This window comes from Carica papaya, chromosome 7 (genome assembly GCF_054855325.1).
Source record: "Carica papaya isolate Zhongbai chromosome 7, ASM5485532v1, whole genome shotgun sequence".
Taxonomy (NCBI): domain Eukaryota; kingdom Viridiplantae; phylum Streptophyta; class Magnoliopsida; order Brassicales; family Caricaceae; genus Carica; species Carica papaya.
The window spans coordinates 3,780,729-3,806,960 of NC_142315.1; the positions used below are offsets into that span (position 1 = coordinate 3,780,729).

Genomic DNA, 26,232 nt, shown 5'->3' on the forward strand with positions numbered 1-26,232 from the left:
ACCAATATATATATATATATATCTATATACCCATTGTGCATTCACATACAAGATATCCTAGAATGTCTTAGAGAATAGTTATCGTTGCTGTTCTGTGAACTAGGTGGAATTGCCAATGTTGTTGTATCACGCCTCAAACTAGCTGAACCTAAACTCATACAAACCCCACACTGAAGTCTCATTACTTTAATATGAAATCCAAGTACTACGCCTCAGCAATTTTTTTTGGGACACCATACCTTGCAATCAGCACATAACAAATATTTTTCCCCATAATAACAATAATAAAAAAATTCTTTATGGAAGTAATTAGTATATAATTTGACAACCAACACTGTGAACAGCGTACACTACTTAAACTGTAAATATTTGACATCTGAATCCCAATAAGGTAATCTCCAATGCCTAATAACCTCACAGACCAAATAAGCTACAAAACTCACAATTATAAGGAAGCAGTGCTGTTTTCGGAATAATTCTTTTGCCTTCATGTTTTTTGTTTTAGACCTGAAAGGCCCAAAGAAGGAAAAGGCTGGGCAACAGAAAAGGGGAGAAAAAGAAGGGAAAAGAGAACAGCTTGCACAAAAAATCAGCTGCCAACTTCTTTCAAAGGACTTTCTCTACTAGCTGAACTGTGATGACAGCAACATCCAGACCCACAATATTGGGAAGGTAATTAATGCAGAAGCCTGTCATGTCATGAATTTGATACAAATAAGGAATCCAGTATGAGACTGGGGGTTTACTGATGCATAGCTTAGATATTGGCAAGTAAAAGAAAAATGTTGAAGCTATGTTTCAAACAGATGAGCTTCATTTGTGGAATTTATTTGAAAGTCCGCATATTTTAACTACAAGACGATGAAATTCCATTAAGAATGAAAAAAATTTATCCTCTATACAATTCAAAATAGAATTACAAGAATATATTTCATATTCCACCATCCTCATAATTAAAATATGTATGGATTTCCAAATGAATTTCACAAATAAAGTTCATTTCTTCCAAAAATGACTTAAAAATTATAAAGATTGACAACATACCACAAAAAATACCACTTCCTCATTTGCGAAAGATGCAGTGAATTCATTTCTCTCCATCTTGTCTTTGACGAAACCTTGCAACTGATAAATAAAGAGGTCAGAAAACTCACAAACATAACATTGAAGGTTCCCACACCGTTCAAGTGCTTGAGCCACTGAAGGTGGAAACTGAGATATATTATTATGTTTTACTCAAAGAAACACAAAATTTCATATAAATTACTCAGTCAATACCACAAAATGAACTAACTAATGATGGTGGTGATACATCCTTGCATTGCCTCTACAATGTGCAATCCCGAAAGCATCTTGGGTCAGTGGTGCATAGCACAAATTCAAAAGAATACATTCTAAAACTAAGGAAAAGACAAGCAATTGAGTTCCCCTCCAACCTACCAGGAAATAGCTTTTTGTTGAGGCACTCCAAAACTGGAACTAAAAATCAAGTGTTTCTACTCAGTGTTTCAAAATAAAATCTTGAAGTGTAGCTTAGCCCACATATAATATCATTCTCCACAATGAGCAGGTACAATTGGGTTGACTTGATTGATCCCTTGTTGTTACTAAGCACCCGTCCACAAATCCATGGTTTTGTTACATGCTAAGATCAAGATTATTTCATTGAGTAGGGTGGGCTAATGAGTTAGGTAAGACTTTATTTCAAAAAATAATAGATAAGACTTTGACCCATGTTTTGGTCAGCTCAGTTCACCTGAATAAGGGGGTGTCTGTAATTTTACCAAAATATGCTTTCATTTTTTTTTTTCACATCAAAGCACAACTCACCCGAGCAAGGGAGTAGTTTGTATCTTTTTACCAATGTACCCCTCTATTTTTTTCTTTCATAGTTGACATATAGCTACACTAATTGAAAAAAATATATATAGATAATTAAATACTGTAGAATATTGAAAAAAAAACATTACAGCAATTTATTACAAGCAATGACTCCAGAAATCTCTAGGATGATGTAAAGGACATTCCCTCCGAGATAATTCATGGTAAGTTATCAAGAAAGATGAAAGACCAACCTCATAATGATACTTCTTAACTGCAGACCACAAGGCCTTTAACTGTTGCAATCCTCGAGAAATGTAAGAACTCAGAGTATTCTTCTTCCCTAAGGTATAAGAATCCAACACCCCAAGGAACTTCTGAATGTATACTTCATAAAAGCTGTTGATGAACTACAATCCACAAGAAGCATAATATTCAGTTAAGATCCGTGCAGACGTTTACGTAAGTATAAATAATGCTCTAACAAAAATTTCAAATTTTATATTAGTTACAACTGAGCAAACAATGATAATTAGTTTCACATTAACAACATCACCTTCAAGAATGTGCATCTTGTAGTCGTCTTGTGCCTTCGAGCATTAAACTCTCTCATCTGTAGGAAAAGAAAAAAACAAAAGGCAACATCAATAAGACATACTTGGTGCATAAAGCAGCACCTTCATAAACTCATCGACTGAAATAATATTGAAGAATGATGCTTCTGCAATTTGAAGAACCTGCACAAGTTGCTGTATTTGGATCCACTGTTCTGCGACAATGTCTGCCATCTAAAAGTGAAGAAAATAAAACCCAAATTACAAAGTACAAAAATAAAAAGTAGAGAACTCATATTTAATTTTTCAGATCCAATAGGTAGTATATCAAGAGCAGAGAGTTCTTTCTTTGACAGGATACCAGTGGAAGAGTAGAAAGTTCTTGTGCAAAGACCACTATATTAAAAAAAGGCCTTCTAGGAACTGAATGGCAAATGAATATTCTTACTATCCAACAAAATCTCAGTATTGCAAAGCAAAAATATTTGAATAGAGTTGCAGTTATTGCAGATAAGAAATTAGAGCAAATAGACAAATTTCTAATTTTTGACAGTTAAGTACCACGGAGGAAATAAAAAGAAAACAAATATTGTCTAGCAAGAGAAATATATTAATCTATTTTTCAGATGGGAAATCATAATTACTGGTAACTACTTCAGCTTCAAAAGCTATGAAAATGAATTTGGGAATTTACCTTTTCAACTTCTGAAATAACAACTTTTAACCGATCATTAGCATCTTGAGTTTTTGCTTGCAAAATATGAGTATCAAAGTTGTTCTTTCTTAAAGAAGCCCACAGAAGTTTTACCTAGGCATTGCCAACCCTGCTTGTCAAATCAGTTAAATTTTCAAAAAAGAATGCTACCATAATCTGCAGTAAGTTTAACAACACTGCTGTAAAATGAGAAGAAAGTGAACAAAAGTATATTGAAATATGAAGTGCATAATTAAATAGAACTGAAACAGACCTCTTCTCGAAGTGTGTTAATTCTTTCATCAATACGTGATGAATCACCCTACAAAAAAGGCGGAAAAATGATCATACGGCCCATGGTATCAGGGGGACATTAACATAGTATGTAAATGTAAAGGAAAATTACAATGTCAGCCTGTGTTTCACAGGACACTAGCTCAAGGCTCAAGTCTCCTATTCTACAAGGAATTAGAACAAGAGTTCAATTCAGCTTACTTTTTTTATATCCCTTTCATATGTTAGCAAAATTGCAGCCAACCTTTTTTGAAAAAAAAAAAAAAAACCAAACAAAACCAAAAGAAACAAACAAACAATAGCAGAAACAAAATGCAGCATAGAAATTGCTTTCTTGAGGTTCAACCTCCGCGATTCTGTTTGACTCCAATTTCACAGAAAGCTCTCAAGTAAACTAAGAACTACAGAAGTCTATTTACCTACGTAGTTCTCAAGAGTAACATCAGGTAAAAGTTATTACAGGGAAATAAACAGGATTAGACAAACCTTAGTACTATATAGACTGGACTGAAGATACTGAATCTGATTTTGCATATCCTCGATGAACTTGTCACGTTCTTCTGATAATCGACTTTTTGCATCAATCGTTTCGACTATTTCTTCAAGGACAGATTCTGCATTCAAATTATTGAAAACATTTGATATATACATAAATAAACTCGGTAGAACACGACTAGGAATCTTTGCGGACGGCATTTAGTTCACTGATACCAAAAAGGGAAACCTAAACAGGTTATCAATCGATAAGAAAAGAAAATTACCTAACTGAGCGATTTTAAGATTCGCTTCTTGCAATTCGCCGATCAAGTGGTCATGGTCGTCGTTGACATGTTGGTGTTGAGAAGAAAAACAGAAGAGAGATAAGAGGATGACGGTAAACATGATAAGATAAACCGCCATTCTCTGCTCTGATTCTGCTACTCGGCTTTTGGTGGTTTACTAGAAGTTGAACGAAAATGGATTAATTTTGTCCCAAATACAATCTGAAGAACAAGCAACAGTTTACTAAACAGTGTCTCATAGGATATTATGTTGAATTAATAATTTTTTATTATAACTTTATTCCTCAAATTTATAAAATTATTTAATAGCCAATTTTAAAGATTTCTTATAAAAAATAATAATATTTTTATTTTATTCAAATAGTATAAAATAATTAAAAATATAATTTTTAATTAAAATTAGCAATAAAAGAATCAATCTACTATCTGTTATTATCATTTGTGTTGTAATTTAAACAAAATAAATTAATCTTCTTGCTGAATTATGATTTAAAAAAAATTTAAAACTTAATTAATACTGATAAAAAAGTTTAACGATTAAAATGATAATTTATGAATTTATTAATTGCCTTCAATTATGAAATTCTTTCTCTTTGTTTATTTAAAATTAAAAAAGATTTTTACCATATTTTAGTTTCTATAACAACAATAAACTCAATGTGATCTATTAGCCAAATAACCAAAAAGTAAATTATTTTCTTTCTCCTTCCTCTCAATTTTTGTGCAACTAGACATAATTTTATGTTGTGTTTAGATTAATTTGATTATGTTCTCAAATACTTAATTATTGAAAATTTAGAATTCATTCTAACTTGTATATTTAATTTATAATTAAACTAATTTTACCCAAATTTTTAATTCTTTGTGATAGATTTACATTTTTCACTTGTTAATAAAAAAAGTGAAAAATATTTAACTAGAAATAAATATGAAATTAATTTCAATTAGAATTTACTTTTATTCCAATTTATCACATTTGTGTTGTACATTATAAGACTACGAGCTTTAAATTTTAGATGGAATATCAAATTGACATGAGATCGCTTCTCTAAAGCCAAAAATGATATGAGGTCAAGAGTTTGGAAAGAAGGAATTGCCCGTACTCTTTCCTTGGAAGGCAGTTATCCTCCAGATTATGCCTGCATTTACTGAGAACTTGTTCCATGAAATTTACTTTGGGACTTTAAAGATTAGTTTGATCTATAGATAAAGAACGCCAGAGTGAACCTGCTCGATTCCTGATCCTTGGGCAGAGGCACTGGACTTAGAACCAGTACGTGTTTTTGGTGAAACTATCAAGAAGACCAGACCAGTAGTCAACCTGTGTTACTGTCGGAAAACAAGGTTGTAACAATATGGATGGAATAAAAATCTGGAAACCACTTGTTGATCAGATGCTATCATTAAAGGGATTTGGCGATCAGAAAGGACATCTGCATGGTTCTATTCCCCATGTCTCAGCTGCATACTCTTCGATAGTCCTATCACTACTGAATCTACTAGACCTAGCAGTGCTGAGGATGCTCATCTCTGTCCACTTCTCTTGATCCACGAATGTCTTATCTGCAGCAGCCTGTAGTTCTCCAGATACTATCATATCAGAAAATCATTGCACAAGTTACAGGGTTTGAAGACTAAAATCAAGGATTACCTGGGCCTCTAGATAACTTTCAAAATCAGAACCTAGGAGATAGAAGTCCCCACCACCATCTATAGAATCGCATAATGATCTAAAATATTCCTGGTAACCAAAATAGCCATCCCGAACCATCCTGCATAAAAAATCAGTTTCAGCTGAAATTCGAATACAATCTGAGAAAGCAGCCTGTACAGTGTATATTCAGTTTAGCAGAAACTCAAGTACGGCCATTTAAAAAGAACACAAGTTCTCATAGAGCTGCAGTTAATTTCAATTCTATGTAGGTAAACTCTCTTAACGAGCTATCAGAAAAAAAGGAACTCTCCACTTGAGATTTTAAAAACACAGCTCTAAATAATAAAAGGATGCAGCAGAAAGGTAGCAAGTGGGCAAGGTCAAATTATATGCCTGACAACACGTGCAAATTGCAGTGGAACTTTAAGGGTCGATCCTTCCTCACGCAATGCTGGGACTTCATGCATTTTAGCGCCAAAGAGAAACTGAAAAAAAGAAAAAGGAAAAAGATTCATGTCCAATCAAGAATCTGCTATTATCAGGTATTAAGCCCCAAAACAGTATATAAGAAAATGCACCACACTGGAAATGAGAATGCATGCAAGAAAAACTGTTATATACCACGCTTCTGTTTTTATAGGTTTAACTTCCTGTTCACAGTAACAATGGTTATATATAGACAAATACTGTTTATGCATTCTCCACACAAATTAAACAACTAATTGCCTGTTTCTCATTGATACTAAAATCTTGCGCGTTCACAAACTAATTATGCAACACGACATATGTACTTGTGAAGAAAAATGGTAGTTATTGTGGTTTCTGGAAGCATTAATACTTTGGTTTGTCTAAATGCACAAAGAATCCATTTGGTCTAAGGCATTAACCTTTATACTCTCCATCCTCAATAATATTGACAAATTATTTTCTTAGTAATATTGTATGGAAAAGAAACGATATCATTCACCAAATGATTGTGTTTGGCACAAGTAAACAAAAATTGTGTAAGACCTAGGTCTTAGAAAAATATGTAATATTGGAAAGGGGGAAGAAAAAATAAATAAGTGGAGAAAAAAGTAGTTGTCCTTGTTTAGATTCATATGATTCTTTCTCAGTCCACTGAATTATTGTGTTAGCAGTTGTGCAGTAAAAGATGTGCCTTAATTGGAATGATAGTATAACAAGTCTCATTTCTTATAAAACTTACCATGTTATCTTCACCAATTTCTTCAATGATTTCAAGAGTGGATCCATCTGCCGTAGCTAAGAGTAAGCATCCATTCATCAAAAATTTCATGCTACCCGTTCCTGATGCCTCGTGCCCTGCAGTGCTGTATAAGATTGAAGGAATTTTGTGTAACACTGAGGAATGTTAAGTAATTTATTGAAATAAACATATACTCGCAATGTTGACATAAACGTAAAATATCAAGCAGTAAGAAACATTTATTAGCTCAAGATACACAGATGGAGTATACAGCAAGGAGGATCTAAGGAATGGTACAAGATTTAACAAAACCTATTAAACCAGAATCGATGAGGGGTATGAGTATTTTTTAGAGGAAGTACATTGTATGTATTTGTTAAGTGATCTAGAATTGTGTTGTCAAATCAATCCTTACACCAGTTTTACTAACCTTATGTGTTGTGAGAGGTCAGCCGCAGGAATTACCAACTCAGCAACAGAGACATTGTAATCAGGAATAAAAACCTGAAATAGGGTAGAAACCACATAAATAACACAGGACAAAGCAGATAAATAGAGGGGAAGAATATAATACTTCAGAAATTCCCACATACTAATATAGAAAATGGAAGAAATATAGGAGAGAATATCCTAGTTTGCTGAAAATTTAAGGTTGCATTCATACTGATTGACTGGAAACAGATGCTAATTAAAACATCCCATGGAAAAATGGAGGGGACAGACACTGTGAGGAAGGGGAAGTAGGCAGCAAAACGAAGTTGCCAGAAACTTGACAGTTCCAGAAACAATCAAGCAGGGAGAACAGAGAAAGGAATAAGAATACCTCATTGAGGATTCACTACATGCCATGTCACAAAAACTCAGAAATTTGAAAGAGAACAACTCATTGAGGACTCAATCTGTGAAAAAGGGGCCATTTTTGTCATTATAGTCATACCGTTTAAAATGAGGCACAAATGATAATGCACCAGATAGAACTCTTAAGTTCCAGTTGGCTGGACACAGACACTATAACTTGGTTCATGCATTTCTGGACCTGTTCCACTTCTAGGTAGATACTATACACATGCAAGTATCTTGAATGCTAAGCACAAACAAGCTAAGGCAATATCCTTCTCCATACCAGCTTTATAAGATCACCAACATCAGCATCATTATTTATCATTTCTGCCACGGCATGACAAAGTTTAATAATCTTTTTTGCAATCTCATAACCAGGAGCAGCTTTTCCTCCTATAATGCAGACACGAGGTACAACCTTTCTTCTCTCACTCTTCTCCATATTCTGTGACAGGAGGAGAAAATAGTAGAAGGAAGATCAAGGAAGTGCTTCAGAAAAAAAAAACATATAAGATGTGAAAGTCTAGTACCAGCACAATCACCATCCTGGTTTAATCATTCATATAGATATATCTGTGTGTTTATTTCTTTCTATAGGCCATTTTAGGAATGTGGCATGGTAATAAACACAAATTATGGTGCAGAGTTCAGAATACTACATCCACAATTCTCATTTAGGATTGCCAAAAGGAATTACTGAATAACTTGACAAAATTGATATAACTACTATAGGCAGTTCAATACTAAATAAACGAGTATTTCCTCTAGATGGAAGAAGATTCTCTTTGAAAAGTAGTTTTGTCCCATCTGTTAGAGTTTGAACAATTCCCAAAGGACTGGCATATTTAGGTCCAATACGTTATTATATCCCTGTAAATATTTCTCTTTCTAACCACATAATTAGTAGTACACTTGTTGTGATTCCCAATACAAGAGCCAAAATAAGGACAAGATAAAAATAGCTTCTGAATGCTAATTAATTTATTGCATAACTAAAAAATTGGGAGAGTCTCATACTCAGAGGTAGCTAACCCTCCAATAAATTTTACTCAAGATATAGAAGTTTCTCATATGATAACAAGCTCTAAATGTCAATTTTAGATGTTGAACCTTTCTCATTCAAAGACTCACCTTAATACAGTCATATCGATGTATAATGCCTAGTATGTTAAGCAACTGTCTTTTGTACTCATGTATACGCTTTATCTGCACATCAAACATTGCATCTGGACTGACCTGCAACCAACAGTTATATTGCATAGGTAAGACCACCAAGAATTTCCACATACAACTATTGGCTTCTGAACAAGAGGCATCCATAGCATGAACCCAAGGAAACTTCACCCAGACCTTCACACCGCTCATTGCTTCAATGTACTCAGCCAATCTCATTTTGTTAACTTTCCGGACCTACAACATGAAAATCAAAGCAAGGGATGAGTAACCACTTCAAATAATAAGTTTCATTTACAGAGAAGCTGCTTGCATATCAAAGAGGCTACCATTTTCCATTCTTGATGGAGCTCCAAACTTTTAGCATATTCTTGCAAGCCAGCTAAAAGGTCAATATCACGGATCCAAGCTTCTGTTCCCAGCCATTTTGAGATAAGAATGCATAAACTAGGATTGCTCACAACAATCCAACGACGCTGAGAAGTCACAATTTAAACTATTTATAGTAGCGAACAAACAGATGAATATCACAAAGATGGTCCCAGTTAGTAAGTGCTGTCTACAAAGTTTTGATACATGGTACTTGTATCCAAGTTGTTTGCAGAAGATTGGATGTTATAAACTTGAGAGATCTTTTTGGAATGCTCAAAATATGATTTGAAACTCATTGGCAAAATGCTTCCTCCACTTAAGATTAAAACATGTAATATGCACCTAGTCATTGCAACCTCAGTTTTTGGCACTTATCTACAACTTCCTGCAATACATGACAGAAAGCAGAGGGGTTATAGAAGGAGGAAGAGATGAAATTCAAACCTGTGTTACACCATTTGTCTTGTACTGAAATTTTTGAGGCCACAGCTCATAGAAGTCCTGCAAAGATTTTCTTCTGGCTATTCCATCAAATCTTCAAGAACACCATCAACAGTTGAATATAATTTTTTAATACAGTAAAGATGTCGAGACAATACAATGAGAAAAACTTCTACCTTGAATACTCTTGTTTTTAGTAGTTCTGAATGCATTCTGGAAACGCCATTCACAGTGTGAGAGCAAACAACTGATAGGTTCGCCATTCGAATATTCTGTCAAGCCAATAATTTCTTGAGGACTTTGCAACTCACCATTAAGTTATATGTATAAGAAGGTGCATAAACAGCAGAAACCATAAAGGATGTTATGAAATGATGGAAAATAATAATTCCATCATATCCCATATAGGTAGATATAAATGTTAGGAAGTGTGGATATATGTAATTTAACATGTAAAGTTATAAGAACAAAATACGCATATATAATTAATTTTAAGGTTCCATCATATTCTTACTGTCACCTACTTGATTAACTGATTACAATCCACAGTGTTGGGTTTTAAAAACCCTATAAAAGTTCCCCCTAAATTTTACTCTGATGTTAGTGTCACAAACATCTTGTTCCTAAAAAAGTGTGTTATCCTTGTCTACATACATCTATGTCAGCAAGGAAAAATTAATCCAAGAGCCCTAAAATGTGTATTTATAGGATATTTTTTTTACTCAAAAGGGATATAATGCTATCATCTGTCCACCAACAAATTTTATGTATCTGCAGATGTTACATTTATAAATATAATCTTACTTTGCTCATCCTTATCTTCAGGGGGAGTATATATTAAAACATAAGAACTTATTATTTTTTGACATTATCTTACCATCAACACCACCGTCATCTACACCACCAGCTAAGTGACCTATCTCAATTACGTCACAACCCAGAAAACAACTCCCTCCCATCACTCCAAAATCTAGAAGATGATTGAACAACAGAAACCATATATAACCCGAAATTCTCTCAGATTTACTCGAAAATGAAGAATTTGGATCCTAAGCTGAAGCAGGTTCAAGCATCAGAGTTAAATTCTGGAAATAAGAGTACTTCTGGAAACCCTTTGTATTTTGATATTGACGTACCTATTTCAATTCGTAAAGGAACTAGAGAAGATATTAAGTGTTCGCTTTATCCAACTTTAAATTTTGTGTCATTCTAGTTCACCATCTCACAGGATGTTTTCATGAGTTTGAATACAGAGTTTATCTGTAACTTATAGTCTGTAGCATTATTTCGTGAAAAATAAGACAGGATTACTATCTCCTTTCTCTTGGAAGAGTAGACAGGATCTAATTCAAAGGCCAGGAATCAACTTCTCACAGAGAAACTAGAAAAAAAAATTAAAAATTAAAATCACAGAAAAGGGAAGAAGACACTTAGTACATCATACATTCAAGTTTGTCCAAAACCTCTAAACAACCAAGTCTACATCTACAAGTAAATGCAAGTATGAAGCATGCAGTAAATGATAGAATCAAAATTTACAATCAATATTTTAAATACCTTAACAGCCCCTTCCTCAACAATTGACATCCGGGATAACCGATCATAATCCAGACCAATCCTTTTCTTCAAATCTTCCATGAAATTGAAGTTTATATCATATATAATCTGAATGAAAATGACTTTATCAAATCCTAGAAAATAAATGTTAGAAAAAAGTCAACAAACACCATTCAATGAAGAATTGATTATATAGAAGATTATTATAATCACCTTCACTTAATTGAATGTTTCAACAAAAAGAATCTACAAGAAACAAGCTTACGTATTTTCACTCCCAAAAACAGATAGCAAATATTAAACTAAAACTCACTTGTAAATGGCGTGGGAGAAGAGTCCCCAGTAGATCAACAGGAATTTTTTCGAGTCCTGCAGATGATACAGTATGAGTTGTAAAAGAAAATATTTTCAGTACAATGTTCCATGCTATATCCCAACCCAAATGCTCTTCGTCAATGAGGATTCTCATGACCTCAGCAATTGCAAGGGACGGGTGAGTGTCGTTTAGCTGCAAAGCAACCTGTATAAAATGCATAAGGAGAGTTGAAGTCACCACAAATGAAGATTCTAATTAAAAAAAATGGTGCTTGTGAAAGAAGATTCTGCAAGAACATCAAAGGCCTTAGTCATGTATAAATGCATATGAATGCTGAAACCATGTTAGATTAAGGAAGATGCGCAAATTGGGAATCTCTCGTGGAATTTCACAAACCTTATGTTGCTGACCTGTGCACTCACCCTGACTCATGCAAGAAAATGTAGGATCATGTCAAGCTCTTTTATGCAACTTGACTTGTACGTATGATTTGTCTGTTAATTGTTTATGACTTCACAAGGTGATGAAACAAATAGTGAATGTTTTTCTGGACTACAATGGGCTTGTGATGAAACAGTTCCTGAATCTTCTGCTGAGTTACAATGGGTTTATGACGAGTTTGAATGTTGATTCAGCCTATCTTAGCTTATGTGAAGCGAATGCAAAAGCAACGAATGCAAAAGCAACGAAAGCAATTAGTGATAATGTGTTTCTTGGCGAGACCAAAACCAGTATTTAAGCTTATGCACTCCTAAATTCTAGGGAGTATCAAACTTCCTCCTCTTCCTAATGTATGCATAAGTTTTGTGGTCTTCCTCTACGGTATCTCCTCCCAAGATGCTAATAGCATCAATCCTGTCTCAGTTATCCAAGTGAGTAGTGATAGCCTGGGGCAGAGGACATGGTGGTCATGGTGATCCTTTTCAAAGGTAGTCATGCAGGCTGTTCCGATGGTGGTCACGGTAGCTGTGGTCCATTGGAAAGTGCTCTCATTGTGGAAAAGTGGCCGTACACGCGATCATCATTGGGAATCGGTTGGTAGACCACCTCAAATAGCTAATCTTGTACAAATGTGATTGAACTGCAAAGTTCAACTCCTGCAATAACTGAATTTGATAGTACGATAGTTTCTAAGAATGAGTACCCAAATTCCTTCAGTATCAGGTGTCACAACAAGCTTCCACTTCTGTGGCCTCTCTTGCTCAATTAGGCAATCATACTCCTTTTATATATTCATTCCTACATTGTGGTTGGTAGATTCTACTGCTAAAGACCACATATTCAGTAAATAGAATTCTCTTGCACATATTTCATGTCTCCTCCAGCTCCTGAAGTTATTTTGGCAAATGGGAACAAATTTCATGTTAGTGGGTGCAGGACCTATTTGCTTGACATTACATCTTACCCTCTGCTTTTCACATTTCCAGCTCTCTATTTGATCTTATGACGCAAAACAGAAGCACAAAGTAAATTTTGGGTGATCTTGCTCAAACTTACAAGGTTACTTGATAATGTCCAGACGAATTAAATAAACTGGAACCCACTAAAGTTTTACTGGAATCTATCAAGAATACGAAATTTCTCGGAATCCACTAAGAAGAAAACTAGTCACTGAAGAATAATATAGAATTTTATTACCAAGCAATCGCATAAGTAACCGATAAAAGTATGGCCATCTTGACTGTGTAACACAGCAAGAAATTAGATACAAATCTAACTGCCTTGATACTTCTATGTCATAAAACATAGCAAGTACATATTTATGTTTTTGTTATAGAAATATGCAATACTATAAGGGCACAAACCTTTTCTTCAAAGTCATCGAAGTTATTGTGACTATCTTTGTATCTCCTAATGATGTCTTGTAATGATGCCGAGACAAAAAAGTATTGTTGTTTCAACCGCAATTCCTTTCCCTGGAAAAGGTCAAACAATAAAATTGTAGATATAATATGAGGGCAAAAAAAATCAACTAATCCAACAAAGTTAAACTAGTAGGAACAAATACATTGCAAATTTTCTTGAAAAGCATTTTGAACAGTCTGAAAAGGTGTCCCAACAAACTGCAAAGTTAACAAGTGAGTGTGGAACAGAAGTCAAAGTAAGATTGCTACATCTCAGTTCGATAGTTTCTTTTAAGCACTTTTCCCATGCCACAACACCTTTAAGATGCAATGTATAGGGAAACTTCATTGGAAATTGCCAGCATAGAACCTATGTTGCCCGAACTCTTTAATTTTAGTTTCATACCCGTGTCAAACACGAAAGAATGTCGGTATGGCTATGAGATGTGTGTCCACTTGGTGTGCATGAGGAACAGTTGATAAGCTAGAGCTAGAAGTTATGATATATGATAATATGAAGAAGATGATGAGTCTCATATTAGAAGTTGAAGAAGAAAATATAAAAAGAAACATATTCTTGAATTTCTAAATTTTGTCCATTTTTAATAATAAATGCCTAATAAGTTGTGTTCTTTTTGTGCAAAAGACTTTTCAATTTATTAATATGAACTTATAGACTTTCTTAAAAACATATTAGTTTTATTATTTTTCATATCAAACACATCCAAGCGCCTGTATCCAATTTGTAGACTCTTATTAACATAGATCTTTTATCTTGGACTATAAAAATTAACAAATCACATAATTAGATTTAACCATGCTGAATATTTACACCCAATTCCGAGCAACATGATGTAAACTTGAAGTTATTTCTAGAAGTTAAGACGCTCATAATGTTACTGATAAGAAATCAAGAACAGAAGAAGATTGCAGGAAAATTGATGAACACAGTAAGCAAAGTGATTGCAAATTCAAGAGTGCTATCGTCTCTCCCCTTACACTTCTTTTCCTATATTTCTTGATTTCTCTCGCTCTCTCTCCTGCCACCCTATACTTCTCTCCCTCCTAACTAACGTTTGTTATTTCAGTTTCTTTTCCTCCCAATAACAGAAGTGCCCCTCACTCAAAAAAACTGCATTGCTAGTAGGTCTATCTTGCCCGTTCACCCTTCTCTCTTTTCCCTCTCCTTTTGTACACAAACTTAATTGGGTGTTTATCATACGCCTATTATAGAAGTATTCACAGGTTTGTTTCACTGGGTGGAACAACCGTCTAATAAAATAGTTATTCACTGGGAATGGAATAATGTTGTACGATTATTATGTTTGGTTCAGTTGTAAATAAGATTAGAATAGACCTCCAATTAGCTCCAAATGACTGGAATACACTTTTACTGTATTTAGTCGAAAGTCTATTTTACTGCACATTAACAATTACATAAAGTATCTAATAAATATTAGAACTACATAAATAAACAATACTACCATAGTTAATAAACAATTAAATAATATAATTGCATAATAATTATAATTACATTTCTCTAATATCATAGAAAATATAATAAATGTCATATAAATTTTTAAAATAACCTTAACAAAAAAATCTAAACTCGTTACAAACATAAATTAAAATTTAATTTTAAAAAATTTTGAATTTTCAATACTAAAGATAATGTTTAACACCTATTAAGATTAAAACATATTTAATAAGGTTTTGGTCTTAATTTACTAGTTAATCTTGGGATGTGCTCTATAAAAATAGAGTAAACTGAGGATATTCAAATTAGAAAATAGTATTATTAAGAGACTATAACCCGCTGGGCATGTATTATGGTTACAGCATCTACTATAATTAGCAAACGAAACATGGTAATAGGTGTGTAAATGTTATAGTTATACAGTAGCCCCCTATTACAAAGCTACACCAACCAAACAATCCATTGGTGTGAAAGCAGCATAAAAGGTCGAATCAATATTTAGAAAAGTACAAAGTATCCTAGCAAGTCAGTATGGAAAACGAAAGTATAAGGTGGAATCCAAGTTTAGTAGAATCAAATTTAGAAATCTTATTAGTCGATGAAAGAAGTACCTGGTAAGAACGATCATCAGGGTACAAAACGCTACTTATTGTTTCTGCTCTCTGTCTATTGACAATGGCATTGATGTAGTCACCAGTATTATAAGACTCCTGCTAAGAAGACTTACTTTAACCAAAAAAGTAATAAGAGCAAGACATCTAAATAAGTTAAACCATGATGTGAACAAGAATATGGAAACATTTCCACAATATATTGCTCTTAAAAAGAGAATAGTTTGATAACTATACAACTTTTTGCAAAAAAATTATTTAACAGGTGAAATCTGCAAATTGAGTTGACTAGAGAAAAAATAAACTCAAAGAACAACTACCATAAATGTTGGTAGGTCTCATGACCAAAGAAATCTTGCTAAATGCACTCAACAAAATTATTATCAAAGTAAATATTATTAATATGCAAATAATATATTAGGTTACTTATTACCAATTCAAGTTTCTTACTTTCTTTAGATAATTGATCAATAATTTATTTATTTAACATAATGTCAGGGACAGAACTGTAAAGTTCAAAGTTTAGCTGCCACCTAATTATGTTAGTTAATGGTAGCACATGGTATAATAGATGTGTGGTTAATCATCATATTTAGCTTAACAAGCTTGCGCATGATGGGCCGCATTAATGTATAAATATTAGACTTGGTCATTTTCTATCAATTTAAACTTTTGAATAATAGATCACAATCTAAATTTAGCAATTATGAAAGGTCACCTCTTAGCGGTTCAAAAATAGATGATAATAAAGAACAAGCAATCATTTGCCATAAGAAGAATACATTTTCCTTTCCGCTGAAATTTACCATTAGTAGGAACAAGACAAAGATGCATGCTTTGTAATGCATGATTGTGGGTTTAGTCAATATTACCATATCACTCTGATCACTAGGCTTTGCAGCCCAGAGACGGAGATTGATGGTATTCCTTGTTCCAAAACCAGGTATAGGATTGTCGTATGCCACTGCTTCAACCTACCATAAATATTTATGAAAATGCACACATAAGTAAAGCGTCTTTCAAAATGGATTTATTCTAGCATCTTATTCTTAGAAACTAGTGAAATTTAAAAGGATTTTTGGAAAAGAAAAGAAATCAATATTTTAAATGTCAAAAAACGCTATTGTCTTACTGTTTCTCCAGGGACCCAGACTTGAAACTTTTCCCCATTCAAGAGTTCTTCTTCAACAATCCCATAGAACTTGTACATCCAAAATGGAGCAGAACATCAATGCAGAACTTGAGACAGATACTGACTAATGGCGATTAATTAAAAAAAAAAACCTTTATGGGGATAGAAAAGGGAAGTACTTGCAAACCTTCACTGTATATGATACGTGAACACGCTCTATCTCCCAAGGATTTCCAAAATTCAACCAGTAATCAGGTTGTTCATGCTGAAAACCATCCAAAATAACCTGACGGAATAAACCATATTGGTAGCGTAATCCATAACTGCAGAAGGAAGATGCAGCACCTTCAAGTTATATATACATCCTCAAAGAACACCTCTAGAACAACAACCTTTTCAAAAGGTTTTTGAAATTACATTTAGGAGGAACAAGAGGAAAAAAAAACAAAGCTGCACAGAGGAAGAAAAAACCTACTGATCATCTCTCTCTCTCTCTCTCTCTCTATCTCTTTAGTTTCTTACGTTCTTCTGTATCTTTCATTACATTTGATCTAATATCTAAAGAATAAACAAAACAAAATTAGTGAAAAGTCAAGTTTCCTACATTAATCTTGTAGAGGAAAAGAGAAACAGATTTTAATTAGCATATAGCCAGTTTCTTCTTCTCGAGAAATAGATCATTCACATTATTATACTCTTGATATCATCTCAAGTGAAGAGGACTTGTACCATTGATAGATCTCAAAAAATAATAGAAAACGAAGGCCATAATGCAAACCTGATAACTGATTGGATCCAGAAAATTGCTACTTACTAATAATTCCTCCCAGCCAATTGCTGAGGCCTAGAGTAGTTAACTACTATAAGACCTACATAGAAAAAGTCATTGAAATGAATTACCAAAAAGAGTCATACCCCCATGCAGGATAGTCCAAAGTTGCCAGAGAATCCATTTGACATGCTGAGAGACGAGCAAGGCCACCATTGCCAAGGGCAGCATCTCCTTCCTTGAGGAATGTATAAACAGTCATTCAAACAATAACAACATTCAGAAACAGGACTTATATACATGAATTATATTGAAACCAAATTGATTCTTCAAACTAGTTCCATGTCTCCAATTTCTAACAAAAGGAGGTGTCCTTTTTATTCCACAAACCCAGTTCCTCTTACAAGTTTGTTTTTGCTGCAATTCAAAAAATTTTCCTTGAATTGTACAGAAAGATCAAGATAATCAAAGAGGAGAATGCAAATCATGAGCTAACCTGTTCTGCCACAACCTCAAACTCAAAACCAAGCTGGCTTAAGGCATCTGCATATTGATCTTTAATCCCAAGGTTGATTACACTATTTGACAAGGAACGACCTGTAATCAAAACAAGACTGCTTCAGCGGTTCGTATCCAGAATAAAAAATATTCAATGGTCAAATCAGTTACAACCAGAAGATAAGAGGTGCAGAGATCCAGTAACAAAAGAACAAAATACAAGTATGTTCCTGCTTTGAAATAAACAGTTGCAAGAAAACCATGCAATCGCTGAGACAAGGTTGTAATGGATTAAGACATGCATCATAATAAAGAGAATATGCATGTAGATGAAGATGAGAAACAGAAAAGATAAAGGCACAAAAATTCCGATATGACTTTCAGCAAGCTCATTAAGAATATTCTAGTGCTGAATACAAGTACCAAAAAGAAGGAAAAGTCTAGTGAAAATGAAAAGGCCTCTTGGTTTTAGAACATGCATATTGATGCTTTTACACTTTACAAAAAAAAAAAAGCACATACTAATTTTCTATTAGATATTAAAATAAAATTAGAGTGGGAAAGAAAAAGGAGAAAAGTCTATTACACATCTCAAAATTGACAGTTTTGAGAAGGCAATAAGAACTTGGAATTTCAAATTTCATGCATACTTTATTAACTAAAATGGCTATTGGCAATAATGGTAAAGCATACATCCATGAAAAAAACTTTCAAGTTGAAGAGAAAGAAAGACATATATGACAAGCTTAACTTTAACAAGAAGGTGTTAGAAAATAGAATACAAGGAAAAACTCTAACAGAAGTTAAAAATTACCCATAAGAAACTCAAGTGAGAGAAAATATAGACGCTTTGGATCTTTCCTCTTGAAGTGCATTTGAGTATCATGCCATCTCTCAATCAACCGATCTCTTACACTGTGTGCCAGAGCCTACATATGCCATCGTACCCAACTCAAACTTCTAATGTCAATTCGTAAATATTGTATTTCAAACTTTTAGTAAAGAAGCACATTGAACACTCTTCACCATATGCCTTTATCTTAAGATATTTTTTGGTCCTTAACGTGGTCATAAATAAAGACAAAACAACAATAAAATCTAATAGCCAGAGAACCCAATTTGAGCCTCGACATATCTTGGAGTTCAAAATCTCTGAACTGCATGCATTTTCTTGTAAAGCAGTAATATTTTACCAATGAATTGAATGCAACTTAAAAGAAAGGAGGAAAAGAAATGCTGCATGCCATAATTGCCCCAAGTAATTTTGAAGTTTCGACTTACTCCTCATACATTTAAAACAATTTTTTAAAAATACAATTTGATTATAACTCTGGTTTCCTTGTATATTAACTCACTGAACTTAGAATTCTGTCAAACTATGATGATCTATTTCTATAAATATTACAACAAAAAATGATATCAAGAGGAAGTCTAAGATACCTTTCCTCAAAAGCAAAAAAAGCATAAAACAGAGAAAAGATAGCTCTGACCTTTTCTATCAAGTCAATTAGTTTAGTCATATTGTGCCAGATGGGGGATTCGCTACCTAAAATGTCAGGAGGGTCTTTTAGCTTTTTCTAGCAGTATAGAAAGATATAGCCAGCAGGGTTTTATCCTGAGCTCCCCAAGAAGCTGGCAGGTGACCATTTGGTGAAACCACTGGGTTTAAGTCGCCATTGCTTGGTTACTTCAACACATTTGACTCATAGTAACTTGGTTTCTTGTCATATAAATGGTGGTGGCTTAAGGATATGTTCGGGATGAATAAACTATTTTCATGAAAATTATATTTTATACAAATACTTAATTCAACAACTTGAGGATGTAAGTTTTTAAATAACTGTTTCATTTTCAGTTGTAATTAATTTTATTTGAATTTTCATCCCCCTTTGAAATGAATATACATTTTCAAATAAATGGTGAAGAAATATCTCCTTTCTTCCAAACATTCCCTTAATTTTGTATCAACTCACATGCTCTAGATTTCCTTTTACGATAGCTTATGTTAATCGACTAGGAACACTTTTTAGTATCCAAACACTATTGTGAATTGAACTCGTTACATCTTTTCTTTCAAAATTTATTAAAAAAAAAAAAGAAGTCATTATAATCCATTACTAACTTAAGAGGATATACTTTGGGATCCAAATAACATCTCCGTTTATGGCAGGAAACAACTAGAGTAATCAAGAATTTTGTGGCGTCAGAGTACAGCCTCTAAATTATTCACATCACCAGTATACATTCCCAAACAGCCTTTTCCTCCAATTCCCGCCAAAATTTAAAAATGCTAAACCCCAACAAAATTTTACTCCCCGTGTATTACTAACAAGCAAACAGCCACTTAGGAGCTCAAGATTGAACAGAAAAAGATAGAAATTACACAGTCAACTTATGTATGCATGTTAAACTTGAATATTACCTGATAAGCTTCAAAATCATCGAAACTAAATCTTGATCGTGCCACCGTATACTCAACATGATGCAAAATATCCTTTTGTAAACTAACCGGATCGTTCTTCAGAAACGCATCCATCAATCCAAACATCCGCTCTGCTTTAGCACTCCCATCTCCGAGCCCTAACCCGAACCCCGCGCGCCTAACCACGAGCCCTCTTCCCGCAGGCGCCACTGCCACGGACGTCCCCGTAGTCCCATCACCACCGCTGTCGATAGCCTCGAACAGCGCTCTTTTGATCCTATCGATGTTATCTTGGCCGTCAATCTTGTTGCCATGGGAATCGGTAACGTAGAACCTCTGAACGAAGAAATCGCCCTCCAACTCGATAGCGGCCCGGTCGACGAGGAGCCCAAGGACATTGAAGACTCGAGTGATGACCTGGAGGAGACCGATCCGGTTACGCGTGCGGATGACGAACTCGGTGGCGGTATCTGCGGCGGGATCTTCGGCATCGACGGTTACCGAGGTGGAATGGAGCGATGAATCACCGGTGGAAGCGAAGGCAGGAGAAGTCAGCTTGATGGATTTGTAGACTAATGGCAACGCAAAGAAGGTTCTGGAAGAAGGAGTTGAGAAACGATTGGGAGCGGAAGCAAATGGGAGCTTCGATTGGTGGAGAGCAATGGCTTGGAGAGGCAGTGTAAGTGAAGTCATTGCAGAATTTACAGGCTACACTTACAGATTCATGCATAATCATGTAAGTGAAAGTGAATCAGTGAGATAGTAACTGAAAGATGCAGTAACTCTAAGCGAGCTGGGAAGGAAAATGAAAATGGTTGATGGAAGAGGAGGCTGTTGAAGTCTTCTTCTCTTTCCCTATCACTTCAGGGGGCAGGATAGCAAGTGGTCGTCCGCAGCAGAGTATGGTGTGTCAACCATTAATCTGATGCCACGACTGCTATTGGTTGCGCGGGAAAAAATGATGACATGTGAGTTGATTTGGAGGTGAGTATAATTTAATTGAATGATCACGTGAAGCAACCGTTGCGTCTGCTTCTTTTTACCAGGTCTCGAGAAACGCAGGAGTTCGCGGGCTTTCCCCACAAAGACGGAAAGAGTAGGAGACACCAATGGATCTGCGTTCTTTGGGGATTGGTTGCGAGCCTTAACATCTACAGGTAAGAATTCCCACCTTTTTTTTTTTTTAAATATTAATTAATTAATTGGGAACTTAATTAGAGTAAATTACAAAATTATGTTCAATCAGTTTTGGGTAAGTGGAGTTGTGAGCGGGTTTAGGTGTAAAATGTCACATCTGGTACGTACAGTATCAAAACCTAATAATCTATCTCTATAATTCAATTATGTCTAAACTAATTTTATTAAAGAAAACTTCCTTCTTTCTTACTGCCATGACCGTAGATTTTAGGATTATATCCATAATAAACAACTATAAAATAATTTCTTTTATTCTGATAATAATATATATTTATGTATTTTTCATTCAACTCTATATAGTTTAGTAACTAGTTTAATTAAAATATATACAAGTAATTCAAAATATTAATACATGATATAAATTTATATAATAATCTTCATTCAAGTTTATCCATATAACTCAGATTTTATTACAAACATATATATATATATATATATTATAGTATCTATTATAAAACACTTTATTGTATTAGTATATCTGAATTAATAGTTTTTAAATCTGTCATTTATATTTTATTGAGCCTAAATCAATACTTTTAAAGACGAGCTCCTCCTAATCTCTTTTTAGAATATTCAAACTAATAAAGTAAGCAAAATTTAGAAGATTAAAATATTTATCTAGATAAAGATTCTAATAACTCTTATTTTTCTTTTTTATTGAAAAAAATAATATTTTCCTTTTAAATTCTTTTTCAATTTCAGCAATAAAAATAGTTTTTTGGGATGGTTTTGGAGATTTATAAAAATTAAAAAATTAATTATAAAATTATATCGCATAAAAAAAATAAAAGTATAAATAAATAGTTATTATTTTTTAGTACATAAATTTAAGTTTTATATTATTAAATAATTTAAAATAAAGTAATCGATAAAAAATATAAATTATTAAAATTAATCATTAAACTTTGACACCCGTTTTGATCTTTAACATTTTTTTCATTACAATTTGATCTTCAACTTTTTCTATTTATTTCATATATTCAATTTTATTTCATTTTTTAATAGTAAAAATTGTAAAAATTATATTATGTTTGGACATTTTAAAAAATAACTCAAATAATAATTTTTATAAATTAATTAACTAAAATTTATTATTTTAATTAATCAAATAAAATTATTTTAAACTATTCTTTTTAAATATTTAAAATAATTTAAAATTAGTAAATATTAAATTATAATAAATATCACATTTTTAAAAATTAATATTATAATTTGGGTGAATAATAATAATAATAATAAGAGATAAAAAGAAACTCACCCACCATCTATTTAAATTTAAGAACACGTTGCATAATCGGGAGAGATCGGAGGCTTAAGACCACTGGAATTATCTGGAAACTTCCCCACCCTTCTGGTTCTTTTTACTTCTTCCAGACAATTCCTTACGACCGCTATCCTGCTCTTTTAATTTTCTCTCCTTCTCCCACACAATCAACAACATCAACAACTATCAATCAGATCCTAACACCACTGCAAATATTCTAAACAGAAGCAAAGCAACCTAAACCAGCTGCGGCGAGAACATCAAGGAAGGAAGGAGAGGTAATACAAGGAGTAACTGAGTAGAGCTGTTATGGGTGTGGATTACTACAAGATTCTGCAAGTTGACAAGAATGCAACAGATGATGATTTGAAGAAGGCTTATAGGAAGCTTGCCATGAAATGGCATCCTGATAAGAATCCAAATAATAAGAAAGAAGCTGAGGCTAAATTCAAGGAGATCTCTGAAGCTTATGAGGTTAGATGATTATTTCCTTTTTGCTACTTCGATTTTTTTTTTTCCTGTTATCCTCTTTTATCTAAATAATATATATATATATATATATGCAGTCTCTCCATTTCTGTTATTTGGTATAACAACTGTCAAGATCATAAGTTGTTTTATAGGCAATTTGGATGGAAAGTTTGAATTATGTAATTTTATCTGGATTTTGGTAGAGTTGATATTCACAAATCCGATTTAATCATCTGGAATTCATAATTTTGTACATTTGCCGCCTCCATGGAGATTTTAATGACTGTCCATCAATGTGGATTTTCTTTTTGCCTTAGTGAAATTCCTCGGACTACGAAGTTTAATCTCATTTTCTTATAGTAGATAACAAATTTTCTTGGATTTTTTCCATATGGTTAATCCTAATTTTGGACATCCTATGAGGATTTTTCTTTTTTTTTTTTTTTTTGAGTACTATCTATGAATCTAGGTTGCTTTTTGTGAGATTCGTGATGATTCATTGAAGTTTGATCCCAAGTTGTTACCACACAAGCCAATTTCATGTCTCTCGACCTATCATAAGTTATTAAGTTAGCTGTTGACAGACCAATTGGCAGCTTTAGAATCTGGAATTCTAACTTTATGTTATTGGCATTTTGTCAGGTTTTGAGTGATCCTCAGAAGAGAACAATTTATGATCAGTACGGTGAAGAAGGGCTTAAAGGTCAGGTGCCACCACCAGATGCCGGTTTCCCTGGGGGAGCAACTTTCTTCCACACTGGAGATGGTACAACTACGTTTAGATTCAATCCGAGGAATGCCAACGATATTTTTGCCGAGTTCTTTGGCTTCTCTAGCCCGTTTGGAGGAATGGGACGGGGTGGCGAACCTGGCGGTGGCATGAGGGGTGGTTCAAGAGCTTTTGCTGGAATGTTTGGTGATGATATATTTACTTCTTTTGGTGACGGCAGATCAATGAATCAAGGTCCCCGCAAAGCCCCTCCAATAGAAAATAAACTTCCTTGTAGCCTTGAAGAACTCTACAAAGGAACGTCGAAGAAGATGAAGATCTCAAGAGAAATTGCAGATGCAAGTGGGTAAGTGACCATTGCTATTCTTGTTATTCAACATATCCAATTTACATGTGAGTTACTCCATTTTAGGATACTAGCATTTTACGTCTTTAGAAAGTTGGTCAGACAGACTTCAGATAAACCTCAATCTAGATTTGTATGTCTTAGTCTTATAAGCCTTGAGCTAGATTGTTTTAGCATGAGTAATCCCCTTGAACAATCCTTGTTGTAGGACAAGGCAAAGAATTGGTAGGATGTCAATTGTCTTGCCTTATCAGTGCAGATAGTAAAATGAGTTGGCTCTCAGCCCATACCTCTTGTGGGCTCTAGTGAAACTCAGCCCTTGTTGATTTGCTTATAGTGGAGTCTAATTGTCTCCTTCGAATTTCTCGGCTATAGCTCTGATATACAAAATATTGGGTCTCTTGTGTTCTATTCTTATTTACTCTGGCCATGAGTTAGTCTGATTGGGATTCTTGCCTGCAGGAAAACTTTGCCAGTTGAGGAAATTTTAACCATTGACATCAAGCCTGGATGGAAAAAGGGAACAAAGATCACCTTCCCGGAGAAAGGCAACGAGCAACCTAATGTTATTCCTGCAGATCTCGTATTCATAGTTGATGAAAAGCCACATAGCACGTATGTCCGGGAGGGTAACGACCTCGTCGTAACACAGAAGATTTCGCTCTCAGAGGCATTAACTGGATACACCGTCCACCTTACAACACTGGATGGAAGAAGACTGACCATCCCAATAAACAATGTGATTCATCCAAGCTATGAGGAAGTTGTTCCAAGGGAAGGTATGCCAATACCAAAAGAACCATCGAAGAGAGGTAACCTGAGAATCAAGTTCAACATCCAATTCCCCAGGAGGCTAACTGCTGAGCAGAAGTCTGGAATCAAAAAATTGTTGGCTCCATAGAGTGTGTTAAATTATTGTTTGAGAATATACAAATCTGAGTTAAAAGCCTTGTGAATATTTCTTACATTGTGATCTAATTTTTGTTTTTCATCTGCCTGAGAGAGTGGTGGAAGGAGAGAGAGCTGCCATCTTAATTATTAGTTTGTGTTATATAGGAGGAAAAAAAAAAACAATACAACCGTGTTCTTATGAATTGGAAAGATTCAATGAAGGCGATGGTGTAATTCTGTAATGCAATAATCTCTGCAGCTCCAAAGATTTAAATCAATACATTTAGGTTGGCAGTAAAGTTGTTTCTCCAAAATCTGTGTTATGTAGCAGCACGCTGAAACTGACTACTTAACAAGTTAGAGGGCGGTATTGAATTAGGTTTTAAGTTAAATTTTAAAAGAGAAAGAAATAGTTAGGATTGGTGAAAAAACTGATTGTAAAATATAAATGTGTTATTGATAAAATTTAATAATTTATTATAAGTACTTCATAAATTATATTATTTGTTAAATTTTGAGATAATATTAAGAATGTGATATAGCTAACTAATTAGATAAGAAAATAAAAATATAAAAAATCAAGAAAGTATTTTTTTTTTTTCCTACATTCTTTATAGTTCCTTAGAATATTTGGAACTGCTTGTATTCATATTAATCTTAAATTTCTTAATTCTAACAATTGTATTTTACCGAATTATGATATCACAATGTTAATTTCCTTTAAAGTTGCTACTTAAGACTATTAAACATGACCGTATTCTAATAAGATCACTCTTATGATGAACACACAAACTGTCTAATATATCTCCATAAAACATATATATATATATATATATAGGATATTTTACATTCTTAATAAATTTAGTTAAGTTAAC

At 33.8% G+C, this 26,232-nt stretch overlaps 3 protein-coding genes across 3 annotated transcripts; 1 reads left to right on the forward strand and 2 right to left on the reverse strand.

Annotated features, from left to right (window-relative positions):
• Positions 1-254: 254 nt before the first annotated feature.
• LOC110817846 (myosin heavy chain-like protein) lies at positions 255-4,372 on the reverse strand. The gene is made up of 9 exons (XM_088208194.1): positions 4,125-4,372; positions 3,850-3,977; positions 3,344-3,391; positions 3,070-3,183; positions 2,559-2,609; positions 2,378-2,434; positions 2,076-2,231; positions 1,045-1,125; positions 255-689 (listed from the first exon to the last, which is right to left on the reverse strand). Exons 1-9 carry the CDS (start codon positions 4,261-4,263, stop codon positions 624-626), a joined length of 840 nt encoding a protein of 279 aa, XP_088064320.1. The 5' UTR covers positions 4,264-4,372; the 3' UTR covers positions 255-623.
• Positions 4,373-5,056: 684 nt separating this feature from the next.
• LOC110817923 (uncharacterized) lies at positions 5,057-21,545 on the reverse strand. Its single transcript, XM_022046644.2, has 22 exons — positions 20,459-21,545; positions 18,851-18,965; positions 18,035-18,135; positions 17,685-17,776; positions 16,957-17,092; positions 16,770-16,838; positions 16,510-16,611; positions 15,638-15,736; positions 13,511-13,621; positions 11,703-11,909; positions 11,390-11,497; positions 10,009-10,104; positions 9,836-9,892; positions 9,349-9,495; positions 9,197-9,256; positions 8,978-9,082; positions 8,130-8,291; positions 7,437-7,510; positions 7,007-7,130; positions 6,193-6,284; positions 5,797-5,917; positions 5,057-5,718 (listed from the first exon to the last, which is right to left on the reverse strand). The coding sequence occupies exons 1-22, from the start codon at positions 21,149-21,151 to the stop codon at positions 5,566-5,568; spliced, it is 3,024 nt and encodes a 1,007-aa protein (XP_021902336.1). The 5' UTR covers positions 21,152-21,545; the 3' UTR covers positions 5,057-5,565.
• A 1,541-nt stretch (positions 21,546-23,086) lies between these two features.
• LOC110817958 (uncharacterized) lies at positions 23,087-25,599 on the forward strand. Its single transcript, XM_022046683.2, has 3 exons — positions 23,087-23,393; positions 24,033-24,466; positions 24,929-25,599. Exons 1-3 carry the CDS (start codon positions 23,229-23,231, stop codon positions 25,365-25,367), a joined length of 1,038 nt encoding a protein of 345 aa, XP_021902375.1. The 5' UTR covers positions 23,087-23,228; the 3' UTR covers positions 25,368-25,599.
• The last annotated feature ends 633 nt before the right edge of the window (positions 25,600-26,232 follow it).

What these genes read in the sequence shown, in the direction of transcription:
- LOC110817923 (XM_022046644.2), bottom strand. Translation starts at nt 21,151, where the DNA reads ATGACTTCACTTACACTGCCTCTCCAAGCCATTGCTCTCCACCAATCG. An exon ending in TTGAGGTTGTGGCAGAACAG is followed by an intron (nt 17,777 to 18,034) that starts GTTAGCTCATGA and finishes ACATTCCTCAAG; the next exon opens with GAAGGAGATGCTGCCCTTGG. An exon ending in ACGTATCATATACAGTGAAG is followed by an intron (nt 16,839 to 16,956) that starts GTTTGCAAGTAC and finishes TGGATGTACAAG; the next exon opens with TTCTATGGGATTGTTGAAGA.
- LOC110817846 (XM_088208194.1), bottom strand. Translation starts at nt 4,263, where the DNA reads ATGGCGGTTTATCTTATCATGTTTACCGTCATCCTCTTATCTCTCTTC. An exon ending in TCTTAAAATCGCTCAGTTAG is followed by an intron (nt 3,978 to 4,124) that starts GTAATTTTCTTT and finishes ATTTGAATGCAG; the next exon opens with AATCTGTCCTTGAAGAAATA. An exon ending in TTATTTCAGAAGTTGAAAAG is followed by an intron (nt 2,610 to 3,069) that starts GTAAATTCCCAA and finishes CTTCACTTTTAG; the next exon opens with ATGGCAGACATTGTCGCAGA.
- LOC110817958 (XM_022046683.2), top strand. Translation starts at nt 23,229, where the DNA reads ATGGGTGTGGATTACTACAAGATTCTGCAAGTTGACAAGAATGCAACA. An exon ending in AGATCTCTGAAGCTTATGAG is followed by an intron (nt 23,394 to 24,032) that starts GTTAGATGATTA and finishes GCATTTTGTCAG; the next exon opens with GTTTTGAGTGATCCTCAGAA. An exon ending in GAAATTGCAGATGCAAGTGG is followed by an intron (nt 24,467 to 24,928) that starts GTAAGTGACCAT and finishes TCTTGCCTGCAG; the next exon opens with GAAAACTTTGCCAGTTGAGG.